Source organism: Xenopus laevis, chromosome 2S, assembly GCF_017654675.1.
Source record: "Xenopus laevis strain J_2021 chromosome 2S, Xenopus_laevis_v10.1, whole genome shotgun sequence".
NCBI lineage: Eukaryota > Metazoa > Chordata > Amphibia > Anura > Pipidae > Xenopus > Xenopus laevis.
This window is the reverse complement of record NC_054374.1, coordinates 146,240,445-146,256,131: the sequence shown is the minus strand read 5'-3', so window position 1 is coordinate 146,256,131 and position 15,687 is coordinate 146,240,445. Positions and strand designations below refer to the sequence as shown.

The following is a 15,687-nucleotide window of genomic DNA, read 5'->3' as shown; positions in this document are numbered from 1 at the left end:
AAAATAACTTGTGTTCATTAGCATTTATCCAAAAATCTCTGCACCTATGGCACAACATACAGTATTATTGTGATCCCAAATTTTAGGGGAAATCTTTATACTGTGAGTAGAAAAGCCACTTTGTAACTTTCAACTTTTCAATGTTTGGGTCCCATTTAAAAAAACTGGATGGTGACAGCACTGGCATCTTTCTTACCTTATCATCTTTGCCTCGTGCTCTGCCATCTCTGTTGGAGGGCCTATCACTTTTCGAAATGGGTTGTGCTCTCCCAACAGGTCCATGCGGTTGTACTGCTGGAGATTCCTTCCTTAAGGGCTTTACCTCTCTGTTAGGTCGTCTGACTTGAGGAGCCCTGGAGAACCCAAATTATATCAAGCAAACAGCAAAACAGAGGAAAAAACAGAAATTGTCTACATTTGTGCAGGCTGTCAGATGCCCATCCTCCCTGGTGACAGTCCCTGAGAAGACTATTGAAAAGTCCTGTGTGCCATTACATTTAAACTGGGCAAACATATCTTTGTCAAACAAGCCTGATCCAAATGTCTCTACAAAGCCAACAACTGGATCACATGGGGGCCTATAGTAACTGCTAAGAGGACTGTATCCACAACATATACTGATCCACTGGTCAGGTCATTGTTTTGGCCCCATTCAAGGACCAGTGGGTACCCAACTAGATGAAGAGTGGCCAAAACATGGTTTTGTTTATGCTGTATGAGGCATGGAAATTCCTGGACAGAGAAGCTGTTTGAGTGTGGGACCAATTCAATTGTATAGAAAAATATTTAGCACAAGCCAACTAGTAAGCAAAGCTAAAATATATAATAAATATGGATGCCCCAAATCCTGAATTCAGTTTGTGATTTGGTCAAATCCTAACCAATGCAATAAAAGCTTAATGACGAATATTTCATTGCGACATGCATATTTTTATTTGCAAATTTGATCTCCTTGCAAGTTTTACTACAATCCCTGTTACTCTCTATTTTACAAGTGTACGCCATAAATGAGAAATATATGCTGGACATTGTCATGCCTTCATAGGTTAAAGACCCTAGAATGAAGTAGCCTTAAATCTTTTATGTAGTTAAAATTTTTTATACATAATTATATTTTTTTTTAATTGGCAGCCCTGAAATTAGACACTGCCTTCTTTTGTTTAAAGGAACAATTCAATGTAAAAATAAAAACTGGGTAAATAGTTAGGCAGTGCAAAATAAAAAATGTTTCTAATATAGTTAGTTAGCCAAAAATGTAATGTATAAAGGCTGGAGTGACTGGATGTGGAACATAATAGCCAGAACACTGCTTCCTGCTTTTCAGCTCTATAGTCAGCAGTTAGTCAACAACTTTAAGGGGTCCACATGGGACATAATTGTTAATGAGTTTGCAATTGATCATTTAGCATGTACAGACATATCAAAAAATGTGTGAACCCCACTTAATTCTTTGGAGTTTTGGTTATCATTGACTGAGATTTCAAAGTAGCAACTTGCTTTTAATATATAACATGCCTTATGGAAACAGTAGTATTTCAGCATTGACATAAAGTTTATTGGATCAACAGAAAATATGCAATATGTATCATAACAAAATTAGACAGGTGCATAAATTTGGGCACCCCAACAGAGATATTACATCAATACTTAGTTAAGCTCCTTTTGCAAATGTAACAGCCTCTAGACGCCTCCTATAGCCTTTGATGAGTGTCTGGATTCTGGATGGCGGTATTTTTGACCATTCATCCTTACAAAATCTCTCCAGTTCAGTTAAATTTGATGGCTGCCGAGCATGGACAGCCTGCTTAAAATCATCCCATAGATTTCCCATGATATTCAAGTCGGGGGGACTGTGATGGCCATTCCAGAATATTGTACTTTGTAGATTTCAAAGTGTGTTTAGGGTCATTGTCTTGTTGGAATATCCAACCCCTGCATAACTTCAACTGTGTGACTGATGCTTGAACATTATCCTGAAGAATTTGTTGATATTGAAATGAATTCATCCGACCCTCAACTTTAACAAGGGCCCCAGTCCCTAAACTAGTCACACAGCCCCACAGCATGATGGAACCTCCACCAAATTTGACAGTAGGTAGCAGGAGTTTTTCTTGGAATGTGGTGTTCTTCTTCTTCCACCATGTAAAGCGCTTTTTTTTTATGATTAGATAACTCAATTTTTGCCTCATCAGTCCAAAGCACTTTGTTCCAAAATGACTGTGGCTTGTGTAAATGAGCTTTTGAATACAAGAAGCGACTCTGTTTGTGGCGTGAGTGCAAAAAGGGCTTCTTTCTCATCACCCTGCCATACAGATGTGCAAATTGCACTGAATTGTAGAACGATGTATAGATACACCATCTGCAGCAAGATGTTCTTGCAGATCTTTGGAGGTGATCTTTGGGTTGTCTTTAACCATTCTCACAATCCTCCGAATATGCCGCTCCTTGGCCTGCCAGGCCTGGGTTTTACAGTACTGTGCCTATGGCCTTCCATTTCTTGATTACATTCCTTACAGTTGAAACTGACAGTTTAAACCTCTGAGATAGCTTTTTGTAGCATTCCCCTAAACCATGATACTGAACAATCTTTGTTTTCAGATCTTTTGAGAGTTGCTTTGAGGATCCCATGCTGTCACTCTTCAGAGGAGAGTCAAACAGAAGTACAACTTGTAATTGGCCACCTAAAATACCTTTTCTCATGATTGGACACACCTGCCTATGAGGTTCAAGGCTTCACAAGCAGTTTGGTGTTGCCAGTTACATGCATTCAAATGAGCAAAATTACAAGGGTACCCAAATTTTTGCACAGCCAGTTTTAATTCATACAACTGAATACTGATTCACTAAAAATCTTTGTTCAGAAAACACCCCAGATGTTTCTGGGAAATGAAAGACATACCACTGGTATCTTTTTTGTTGAAAGTGGAGTAAATTATTATGCAGGCTGAGAGGGGTTCCCAAACTTTTTCATATGACTGTATGTCAGATTCAAAAGCAACAGTTATGACCCATGTGCCCCACCCTCAAGTCTCTGATTGGTTGCTACCAGGTAACCAGGTAAATCAGTGGAAACTATGAGAGCTGAAAAGCAGGAAGTAGTGTTCTGAATATTATGTTACACATCCAGTCACTCCAGCCTTTATACATTACATTTTTGGTTAACTAACTCTATTGAAAACACTTTTTTATTTTGAACAGCCTATCTACCCAGTTTTTATTTTAATACTAAACAATTCCTTTAATGTTTAGGTTATTTGCCTTCCTGTAAACATATAGTACAGCATTGTGTTCACGCACCTGTGTTCCGCTGGAACTGGAGGAGGCCAAACTGCTGGGTCCTTGACAGGTTCCTCTGCTACTGCAACAGGGAACTCTGCTGGTTTTTCGATTTTAAAGGATTCTAGGGTGCTAACAATAGTTTTCACTTGCTCATACTCCTCCACTAATTCTTGACATACCTAAATTAGCACACAGAAATCATCCAATGAAATCACACACTGTACTGTTTGGCACATAATAGAAAGGATGAAGCATTTTTCCATATTTTATAATATTAATATAATACACAAAAGCCATGAATATCCTGTAAATTATATCCTTATAAACGGTGAGTAGTGATGTCATCAGTTATAAACGGTGAGTAGTGATGTCATTTCTGTCACATGACTCACTAAAATTTGTGTATTATAATAAATAAAGTACCCCCAGTTGTAAAATATGAGGATATTAGAAGTTACCTTCAGCCTTCAGCCTTCGGCCTCGTGTTTTTATATGGTCATGAAACTCCTCGGTAACTAATAATATCCTTATATTTTACAAGAGAGGGTACTTTATTCACTATATATTTCCTTAGATTCTATGTATGAGATTTAATGGAGATGGAAAGTCGCAATTACTGGGGAGGAGTGGCAAAATGATGAGTCAGTGTAAAATGCACTGACCCCAGGTACTACTGTAGGAGCACTGCGACACAATCTTCTTCCTTTGGCTTTTTTCCAAGTTCAGATTTTCAGTCTACTGCCCATGTGCTCCCAGACCAGGACATGAAGAGAATCAAGGAAGAAGACTTAAATCGAAAGGTAACACTCCTACTGTAGTACCCTAGGCAAACAGAAGAGCCATCCCAGGGTCTCAAGTAAGCCATTAAAATCACCAATTAAAAACTAGATTTTATTTTCCTTTCTGTGCATTTAGCCACAACAAGTTGTATTGCTGTGCCTCATTGTATAGCTTTGTTCTTTGGTTTGAAATCCTGCTTGTTTAATGTGAAAAACAATAAAAACGTTTAAACAGTAAAGTAGCTGTCATTTTGATTCCATTAGAACCAATGAGTTGCAGACTTGATCTGAATTGACATAGTCCAACCCCAGGTTAGTCCTGTTTGCTCTGTTTGGTCATGCCAGGAGGGAATCATGAGCAAAAGCAATCTGACACCTGAGCAGTTCATTAATTGTTGGTCATCCAAGAGCAGATAGAATGCCCAGGATAGAAACAATAAAAATATCAGTACAGGTATGGGATCCGTTACAAGGAACCCCCTTCTCCACAAAGCTCAGAATAACGGAAAGGCCGTCTCCCATAGATTCCATTTTATCTAAATAATCCAAATTTTAGAAACTGATTTTCTTTTTCTCTGTAATAATAGCTTGTACTTGATCCAATCTAAGATATAATTAATCCTTATTGGAAGCAAAACTGGGTTTATGTTTACATGATTTTCTAGTAGAATTAAGGTATAAAGATCCAAATCTGGAAAACCCCAGGTCCTTGGCATTCTGGATAACAGGTCCCATACCTGTATTAGCCAATCATAACAAAGAGTAAAATGCCATAATACTTATTGCACATTATCACATTCACCTGTTGCCACTTCACTTTCACCACTGGGTCTCGGATAGTCTGAAAGTGCTTCTGAATCTGCTGGATTACACCCTGGTAATACACCATGGAGGAATCGTAATTCCCAAGCAGAGCATATTCTCTTCCCTTTTTAGCATTGTCACAGATCTCTGCTAGATTCATTCTTGCACACCTAGAGACAAGGACATCTGGATTAAGATTAGAGTAATATACTAACTAATATTTATTATTACTGTTTTGTTATCGTTGTCAATACTGTAATTTTAATAATAATAATACAGGTATGGGATCTGTTATCCAGAAACCCATTATCTGGCAAATGGACGTAACTTCGCAAATTCACTAAGATGCGGATTTTATTGAACGTTACCTCTTGCGCCAGACTTGCCTTTGCCACCTCAGACCAGGCGAAGTACAATAGAGTAGATAGCACTTCCTAAAAAAATAGTTCAAATGTCCCAAAAAATGCTGGCGTCTTTTCATTTTTCAGGGTGATAGGCTGCAAAAGATCGTAATTTTTTTCTGGGGTACCCGGCGTCCCCCCTACATTTCCTAACAGATGGCACATAAACTATACACTGGGCTCATGTGTAGGGCAATATAATAACTTTATTTTATTAAGGTTTCCCAGGCTTGTGTAGTGTAATGTATTTGCTGCAACATATACGTCCACTCAACTTTAACTTAATGATAGCGTAACTTCGCCAGCGTTTGGCGCCCTGGACGCAACTTCCGATTTTAGTGCATTAGCGTTGTCCTGGCGAATCTGCACCTGGTGAAGTGTTGTGATGTGAGCGAAGTGGACACTAGCGCAAATTCGGCACTTAATGAATCTGCCCCATTGACTCCATTTTATCCAAATCATCTGGATTTTTAAAAATGATTTCCCTTTTCTCTGTAATAATAAAACAGTAGCTTGTACTTCCAAATAAGATATAATTAATCCTTACTGGAAGCAAAACCAGCTTTTTGGGTTTATTCAATGTTACATGATTTTCTAGTAGAAAATCCAAATTACAGAAATATCTGTTATTTGGAAACCCCCACATCATTTTGACGTGCGTCTGAAGCACCAATTTTTTTTTTTGTCGAATTTTCGCCGCAGTATTGCGAATTTATTAACGGGCGGTGAAACAAGGAAATTCGCTGCGAATCCTTGCCTGCCAAATTTATTCGCCCATCACTAATGATAATTATAAAATGTTGGGAATGTATTTGTTCTAGATTGTTTCAACATATGTACTGCAATCTAAATCAAGCAGAAGCAAAATACAAATTGTTAAATTTGTTAAATTGTTACATTGTTAAAAGGCAAAAGATATAACAAAACAGTGTTTTCTGCTGTACACATTATACATAAATTTATCTTCTAAGTAGCACAGTTCCCAGGACTCAGCGTCACTGTTTTATCCCAAGCTGAAGCACATTTCATTCCAAAACTAAAGATTTCAAAGGCTAAGTTATCCATTCTTCCAATTCTGAAAAGAAAAATTGAGGTAGGGATTGGAGACTGTTATTATTATTAGGCAGCAGCTGCGAGCCTCCGAAAAGTTCCTCTTGGTGTTTCTAAAAGCTGCAACACACATTTTTTCCCTTTTACATGCATTCTTGTAAATGTAATAACACTACAGGAGAATAAAGTGAAATGCCCATTTGCTAGTGCATAGCTAGTTTATCTGGGAACACCAATTATTTGATAAAACATTTAGATGAATTTTCCCATGCAAGTATTTCTGCCATGAAAAAAAGATTATAGGGAACTCAATATATAATATTAATAATTATCTAATTTCAACACATGTTGATGTCACACATCTTCCAGGATTCAATGGAGTTTATTAAAGGGACACTGAACTCAACTATAAAGCACCACTGCACCCCCTAATTCTTTATAGAATTTGAGAAAAAACATAATTACACATGGAACCCAATTCCCCAGTCAGCATTCAACTGACCAAAACCTTAAAGCAACATTAACACCAAAAAAATCAAACTGTTTTACTGAATTGTGCTGCACTGATACAACTGATGTGTTTGCTTCAGAAACACAACTATATATAAAACAAGCTGCTGTGTAGCCATGGGGCAGCCATTCAAGGCTGAAACAGGAAGGATACACAGCAGATAACAGATAAGCTCTGTAGTAGACAATGGGATTCTTCAGAACTTATCTGTTATCTACTGTGTATTCTGTGCTTGAATGGCTGCCCCCATGGCTACACAGCAGCTTGTTTATATAAACTATAGTTGTGTTTCTGAAATAAACACACCAATTTTACTAGTCCAGCTCAACAGTACATTATATTGTCATTTCTTTAAATCACTTATTTTTTTTGGTGTTACTGGTCCTTTAAACAAGAGAATCGACCAATGACAATGCTGATTCTCAGCATTATGCAACACATCTTGCGCCTATCTTACATACAGAGATTATTGTGCCATTCTAGGGTCATTAAATTACACTGAAATCAAACACGGGGATAAAGGACATACTTGTTTAGTAGTGATGAACAAATTTATTCGCCAGGCATGGATTTGCGGCAAAATTCTGCATTTCACGACCTACGAATTGTTTTGCAAAACTGCTGTGAAAATTCACAGACAAAAAAATTTGCAACAAAAAATAATTTTGACGCCCATTAACTTTAATGCATTTGGACAAAAAAGTTGCACATGTAAACATTGTCGAGCGCTTCAATGCATTTTTTTGGAGTTTCAAGAATTGTTCCGGCGAACCGAAACGGGACAGAGACAAAGGGAAGAGAGCATCCAACACCAAAAACAACCACTTTATTCTATTAAGTGATGTTTGAAATGTCCAAAGATTCTGCTGTATTCCAGAAAATGGAATCTTTTGTGCCAAACAGGTGTCATCTATTTCAACAACATACTGTAGTTATATTCTCCAAAAACAGTTAAAAAATTTGCTAGCATGTCAGATAAGTTTATTTTTGTTTGGCAGAAGTACAAAAACGAAGGAAAAATCTCTTTGAAGAAGAGAAACTTCCCTTCTTGGATTATGCTCTGAAGGCAATCTCCTCAACATTACAGGGTCTATTTACTAACAATCGAATTTCTATTTTTTCTACAAATTTCAAAACATTTGTGGTTTTTCTATATTTATTGAAAACTCCAAAAAATGTGATTTATTAAGTGTAAAAACCACAAAAATACAGTTCAGACTTTTAAAGGTTTTCGTCCAAAAAATCTCACATTTTTAGAGGTTTTAGAGGTATTTGTATTTTTTACCACTTCGCTCAGCATTTTTTTTTCCATTTGTACTTTTTAATTTTATATCTTATAATAAATTTCATGATATTCGTGGTTTTAGAGAAAGTGAGTTTAGTCGTGGTTTCAGAAACCTCTAAAAACCACTAAAATGAGAATGTTGATAAATAAGCATCCACCTGTTTCATCTGTGTTCCCAATACTGACATTATCCAAACACTTCTCTAACTGTCATTAATATACTGCTTTCCCTCGGGCTATATATATATATATATATATATATATATATATATATATATATATATATATATATAAATAAATGACTTCTTATAGTGCCAGAGATGTCCTTTCCCATAAACATCAGAAATTTACAAACCAGATCCCTCTATTTTTTCTTGCTGTGGAATATGGTATCCATGATAATAATAATATTCCTCATTTTAGAGTTTCCAAGTGTTGCTCTTTATATTTAGCTCAATTTAAGCAACAGCTCCCCCTCTAAAACTTGCCAGTTCCAGTTTGCATTGGTATGCTGATAGCCTCTTGGTTCTTCAGATTTACTTGTTTGCTGCCTACCATGACTGCTGGTGGGTGACCATGCTGATTAAACCTCATTCTGCTCTGGGGAGTAAATTTTTAATCTCATACTTTTGCATGTTCTGCTATGCCATTTCCAGGACCTAATATCCTGGGAAGTTACAAAGGATATTCTCTAGAATTACATCAGGGGCAACAGTTCCCCTGAGCGGTCTCCTAGCACTCTTCTGCAGCTTAGTCTAAACTACACCATCAACAGTTGGTTTAAGATCCAAAAACCTTGTCCTCTCTTGGGATAAAACAGGTATACTCAGAATAATATATTTATGTCTTTTCAACAACCTACAGTGGTCCATATGCCTAATCATATGCTTTCTCATTTGTTCCAGTTAAGAATTCAGTTTAGGACAGACAGCCCTAACTTGTTACTGCACTGAAAGATCTCACAATGAAATCTGATTGGTCCAAAGCTCTCTCCAAAATATATTTGACACTGATTTGACAGGCAGGCAGTCAGTTCTGGACTTGCACAGAAGCATTGGAAACATATTGATGATACATTCACAATCCATACAAGGGACTGTCTAATTCAGTGTTCCCCCACCAATGGCTCATGAGCAACATATATCTCACCAACCCCTTGGGGAAGTGGCACATGGGAAGATTTGTAGCCATCGATTTCTTCCTCAGGGGCACAAATAGACAAAAAAAAAGACAAAAAAACAAAAAGGCAGGCCTTTTGTTTTTTTGTCTATTTGTGAGGAAGACCCTTAAGGTCAAAATGTGTTGGGCTCACTGTTATTTTATTAATCTTTTTGTAGAATTTTTGTATTTTTCTTTTCCTTTTTGTAATAAATTTTCTATTATTTTTTCAAATTGGGCGTGCTATCCATTACTCTGAGTATCAAGAAATAGATACAACGTTTCTGAAACGTACTTAAAATAAGAGCCTTGTTGGCAGAGAGCCCAGAACACCCAGCAGCTGCACTTGGATTCGTTTGTAACAATTTAAGATAAGCAAAGAAACGATTGTAACAATTTAACATAAGCAGGTCTCTTGGGAGAACTGAGACTTGCAGCTTAAAGGGCAATTCACTTTCATTAGCAAAACTGTTATAACAGATAAAACTGCACTAAAACTCCCAGAATTGTGTTCAAACTTCCATAACCTGATACATTTTGTAAAATGTACATGGTAATTAGGGGGGTGTGGCCATAAAATGGGAGTGACCGAACAATTCGCAGCACTTAGCGCAGCACACATTTTTGTCCCTCTGTTTTTCAAATGTTGGTTGGTATGACCTTCCACCAGTTGTTTTTCTGGGCCACAAGTTGGGGCCGTGTTATATCATAATTAAATCACTTTTAACATTTTCTTAGAGGAAAACAAAGGTAAATGGAATTATCTTCCCATATTCAATCAGAAAACGTTATATTGGCAACCTAACCACAAAATCTGGAGGCCCATAGCAATATATGAGTCCCACCTAATAACACTGTATTATCATCATGGAAACTGTAAGTAGGTCACAATGATTACACTCTACAGTATCTCTTTATAAAGCCCCACATCGACCCCCACAAATGGTATGAGCCACCTGCTTACCCGGATTCCGCGCAGTTGAATCCAGAGGTTACAGGCTGCACCACGATTGTAATGAAAGGGAGCACCCTGTTTTACAGACGATGCTGTGACTGCGATGCCTCTTGGGGCTTGTAGTTCCACACGCAGCCACATCTCCCTCACAAATAACCAGCTAAACTACATCTCCCAGCATGCTTTGGGAATTTCGCAGGGGTTCGCGTCACAGCTGATAATATGCAATGGTGCGTTGACAGGAAAGCCTAGTTAGTTAACTACCCTCTCCAGGAGGTTGGTGTAGGCAAAAAGCTGCCATTTGGGGCTGTGTCTGTGTTCTATGGCGGATGCAGACGCTTCCCCGCCTCCCAGATCACGAGCCGTTATCCTGCTCTCGAATTTGCCACGTTGCCATGGTTGCCAGTCGGATGCTTAGACACAAAGGACGCCTGGGGCACAAGATCTGCTTTGATTTTGCCGAGCAGGGCCTGGAATCCTCACAGAATCTGCTCAGTGATTCATTGATATAAACCCAACAATAAAATTGTTCCTTAAAAAGAGGCAATGTAGTAACAGCCTTTTATTTTTCATCGTTTTTATTGGTATCAATGTGGTGTTAGTGGTGCATTTGGCCACAGTGCTTGTAATGTCTGATATTAAAGGAAAACTATACCCCCTGAACAATGTAGGTGGCTATAGCAGTGTTGGACTGGCCTGCCGGGATACCAGCAAAGCTCCCAGTGGGCCCAGATGCCAATGGACCATTTGGCCTATTTCATGGCCATTCCCTATTTCTTAAAGGAGAACCAAACCCTAAAAATGAATAGGGCTAAAATCCTATATTTTATATAGTGAACTTATTGCACCAGCCTAAAGTTTCAGCTTGTCAATAGCAGCAATGATCCAGGACTTCAAACTTGTCACAGGGGGTCACCATCTTGGAAAGTGTCTGTGACACTCACATGCTCAGTGGGCTCTGAGCAGCTGTTGAGAAGCTAAGCTTAGGGCTCGTCACTAATTATCAAGCAGAAAATGAGGTTGGTCTGTAATATAAGCTGATGATTATACAGGGATGATTATTAAATTCTGATGCTAATTGCACTGGTTTCTGTGCTGCCATGTAGTAATTATCTGTATTAATTACTAATCAGCCTTATATTGTGACATTTCTATTCTATGTGTACTGTATATTGTGAGTGGGTCCCTAAGCTCAGTAAGTGACAGCAGCACAGAGCATGTGCAGTGAATCAGCAGAAAAGAAGATGGGGAGCTACTGGGGCATCTTTGGAGAAAGAGATCTTTACTGCTAAAGGGACCTTTCCAACTATAGTCGGGTGATCCCACTGGTGTCTCATAAAAGGGCAACCATATTTGGGAGTTTTAACCTTGAAAGCAGCAAGTAAGTTGCAGGTAAATCTAAGTCCCTTTGTAAAATGTATAATGAAGCAATAGAATTCTTAATGAATCAGATGAAAATTGATCGTAGGACTGGCCAGATATGGAGTGACTTTGACGTAGTTGGCCATCTTAAATATATTGCAATATATGGACAAACAATCCCTGTTTTGTTTAAAAGGTAAAGCATTTTTTTAGTAGCTTAAGGCACAAAATGTCTCAGATAATGAATGGAGAGTTTACTCTAAGCACCATGTTTGGTGAATATAACAAGGAAGAGAAACAAAATACAGAAAAACATATCAAAGATCTTGAAGAAATGATAATTAAATTGAACAGACAAATGGAAGATGATGAGGAGGAGATGAGACAGAGTATTCTGATGCTTATGCAGCTGAAAGAAGAAATTCACAAATTAGCAGCGACAAGAGGAGATCATGGCTTCCATATAGAACATGCCCAGTATATAGCATATTTAGAGAAGAAAAAAAAAAGACAAAAGATGAATTGTTAAGAGTCAATTGAAGAACACAGAAATAAGGCACTGTATTTTTGTTCGGCTGAGAAAGAAAAACAACTTCAAGAACACAACGCATTGTTGGTCCAAGCCCAGAAAAGATATGACCAACCGACTGGCATATTTTAGTCGGTGGAGAAGATGTGGCACCAGTGGTACTTGCCCCCAAAATTCCAATTAGAGTGCTTGTAGAATGAGAACCACCTCTATTAGAGGTATTAGGTATTTGCCACTGAAGTCAAAAGAAGTTGGCAGATGTAGATTTGTGCCCTCTGTACCATTAACCTTTCTGTAAATTTGTTATAATTGTATATCTATAGTTATTTATCTAAATCTATAAATCAAATATTTATTCAAATGAATTTTGTTTGTTACTTTTTTTTAGCAGAACCAATGACATACTTTGGAACATTATTCAATGAGCAGTTTATACAGTCTTAAATTATTAATATTCACTTTTTTGAGTCCTTTTGGGTTAGTAGCCAACTGAAAATCACTTACAATCCAAAATGACACGGGTTAATTCTTATTCGACACTCCAGATGCAAAGAACAACCATACATAGACTTACTGTCACCCTTGTGGAAATGCCTCAATTATTCTAAGAGTTTCCAATTTCCAATCATTCACTAGATATATAACACTAATAAATGTATCAGTTAGAAAAATAAGTAAGAGAATGGGTCAATTGGGTAAAGCTGCTGTAATACAATGTACAGGTAAAGGATCCCTTATCCGGAAACCCGATATCCAGAAAGCTCCGAATTATGGAATGGATGTCTCCCATAGACTCCATTTTATCCAAATAATCCAAATTTTTTAAAATGATTTCCTTTTTCTCTGTAATAATAAAACAGTAGCTTGTACTTGATCCCAACTAAGATATAATTAATCCTTATTGGAAGCAAAACCAGCCTATTGGGTTTATTTAATGTTTAAATGACTTTCTAGTAGACTTAAGGCATGAAGACCCAAATTATGGAAAGATCCGCTATCTGGAAAACCCCAGGTCCCGAGCATTCTGGATAACAGGTCCCATACCTGTACAATCGTTTGTCACTTTCTCCAGGAATTTAAAGCTCCTTGGTAAAGATGTAATACAAGCACCAACTGGGTATCTTTAGGACCCTGGCACAGATCCTGGCAGAACCATTTTTTTCAGTGCCGTTTAATGCCATGCATACATCTGGGGACCAATGGACAAATATGGTCCTCTTCTGAAGGGATTTAAAGCCATTTCCAGTTTGCCTCATGGAACATTACCTTTCTGATGATCGGACCAATATCTGCATCAACTTCTACTAAAAGCAACTTTAAGTAACCCTGTATCCTCTCACTTGCTAAAAAGCATACAACCTTTTCTTGAAGCTATCTAATGCATCTGCCAAATACAAGCACTTCAGGGAAAGAATTCTACAACTTCTTACGACATTTTAAGATGGAACTTTGGTCAATACATTTTAATAGCTTCAAACATCTTCTATGGGGTTTCTCTATTTCAATAATGTCTCTTTTGGGAACTGTAGACCAAAACTGCACTACATATTTCAGATGGGGCCACCAGTGTTTTCAGGGTTTACAAATTAGTCTCTTCTTTCATCAATTTATACTCGTTATAATACACAATTGCTTTGCTTGCTCTTCCCACTGCTCTTCCCACTGCTGACTGCCATTGTTTTGTTATGGTCAAGTCCTTCTCCATCAAGGATTTGCCTAACTTAGTGCCATTAAGGATATAAGTGACCTGCATATTATAAATCCCATGTGTAGAACCTTCTATTTATAAACACTGAATCTCATCTAACACTTAGCTGCCCAGATTGCTAGTTTGTCCAGATTCTCATGTCAGATCAATTGTCATTTGCAAAGGTTTTTTTGGTCTGCAAACTAGTGATGTGGATTGAGATTTGCCAACCATTGTATGCTAGGGTTGGGTGTGGATTAGACTGGGGAAGTACATTCCTCCACTGCTCACAAAGATTTCCTTTCTTGGAACCACAGGCATGTTCAGAACATACAGAGCCAGAAGACACGGGCACATGTAGGGTGCGGGTCCTACAATCGCAGGTTAGGAGCGGATTAAGGTTTTGCTTGTTAGGGTTTAGTGCGGGTTGAGTTTTCTTTGTAGAAACATTATCTATCACCAAGACCAACAAATGCAAATTTTATTATGCAGCACTATATCAAAAGCTTTGACAAAATCCAAGTATCGCAACCCCCACTGTACAACATCCTCCTTCCTATATCATGAAAAGCAAATACTTTTGTTTGACATATTTTGTCCTCTATAAAGACTTGCTGATTTATACTTCTAATTTCATCCTCCAGCACTTAACCTTGAATATGATCCCGCAGCAAACCTTCAGATCAAAGTGCAGTGCAACAGAATTTGTGCAACGCAGCTTTCATTCCCACATCTTCCCAAGTATGAAACAACTGCTCATTACATTCACTCTCAATTACTTTCTGAGTATTCGTGATGGAAAATAATGAAATCCCAAGAGAACTGTGTACATAAAAAACGAGGATGGCTATTGCAATGATGTGAAAGGATCTAGGGGTCTTTGTAGATAACACGTTGTCTAATTCTGGGCAGTGTCATTCTGTGGCTACTAAAGCAAATAAAGTTCTGTCTTGCATAAAAAAGGGCATTAACTCAAGGGATGAAAACATAATTATGCCTCTTTATAGGTCCCTGGTGAGGCCTCATCTGGAGTATGCAGTTCAGTTTTGGACTCCAGTCCTTAAGAGGGATATAAATGAGCTGGAGAGAGTACAGAGACTAAGTGCAACTAAATTGGTTAGAGGGACGGAAGACTTAAATTATGAGGGTAGACTGTCAAGGTTGGGGTTGTTTTCTCTGGAAAAAAGGCGCTTGTGAGGGGACATGATTACACTTTACAAGTACATTAGAGGACATTATAGACAAATGGCAGGGGACCTTTTTACCCATAAAGTGGATCACCGTACCAGAGGCCTCCCCTTTAGACTAGAAGAAAAGAACTTTCATTTGAAGCAACGTAGGGGGTTCTTCACAGTCAGGACAGTGAGGTTGTGGAATGCACTGCCGGGTGATGTTGTGATGCTGATTCAGTTAATGACTATAAGAATGGCTGGGATGATTTTTTGGACAGACATAATATCAAAGGCTATTGTGATACTAAACTCTATAGTTAGTATAGGTATGGGTATATAGCATTTTAATTAAAAGTAGGGAGGGGTGTGTGTATGGATGCTGGGTTTTCATTTGGAGGGGTTGAACTTGATGGACTTTGTCTTTTTTCAACCCAATTTAACTATGTAACTAACTATGTAAAGTAACAAAAAGTAAAGGTTCATTGTGTGTAACATTGGGTATGTGCAGAGGTGAATGCTGAATGGCAGGAAAATAGATTCAAATGCAATTTCCCTTAATTCCCAATGTTGACACCTGACCTTGATTTCAATTATTGCCATTAAATGACTGACGCCATTTTTAGCCCTTTATTTATTCTCAAACATGAGATGGATATGCTGTTCTTTCAATGCAAAGAGATCACTGCAGCGGTTCCTTTAATTGATCAAAATGTTG

General features: G+C 37.9%; 1 protein-coding gene across 1 annotated transcript in view; it reads right to left on the bottom strand.

Moving 5' to 3' along the window:
• Positions 1 to 10,573, bottom strand: part of katnal1.S (katanin p60 subunit A-like 1 S homeolog) — a 36,164-nt gene extending 25,591 nt beyond the window's left edge. The window contains exons 1-4 of the mRNA XM_018250262.2: positions 10,232 to 10,573; positions 4,861 to 5,032; positions 3,298 to 3,458; positions 197 to 353 (exon numbers count right to left, since the gene is read on the bottom strand). Coding sequence (XP_018105751.1) covers positions 197 to 353; positions 3,298 to 3,458; positions 4,861 to 5,022 — 480 coding nt within the window. The 5' untranslated portion in view covers positions 5,023 to 5,032; positions 10,232 to 10,573. The remainder of the gene's footprint in view (positions 1 to 196; positions 354 to 3,297; positions 3,459 to 4,860; positions 5,033 to 10,231) is intronic.
• Positions 10,574 to 15,687: the final 5,114 nt, after the last annotated feature.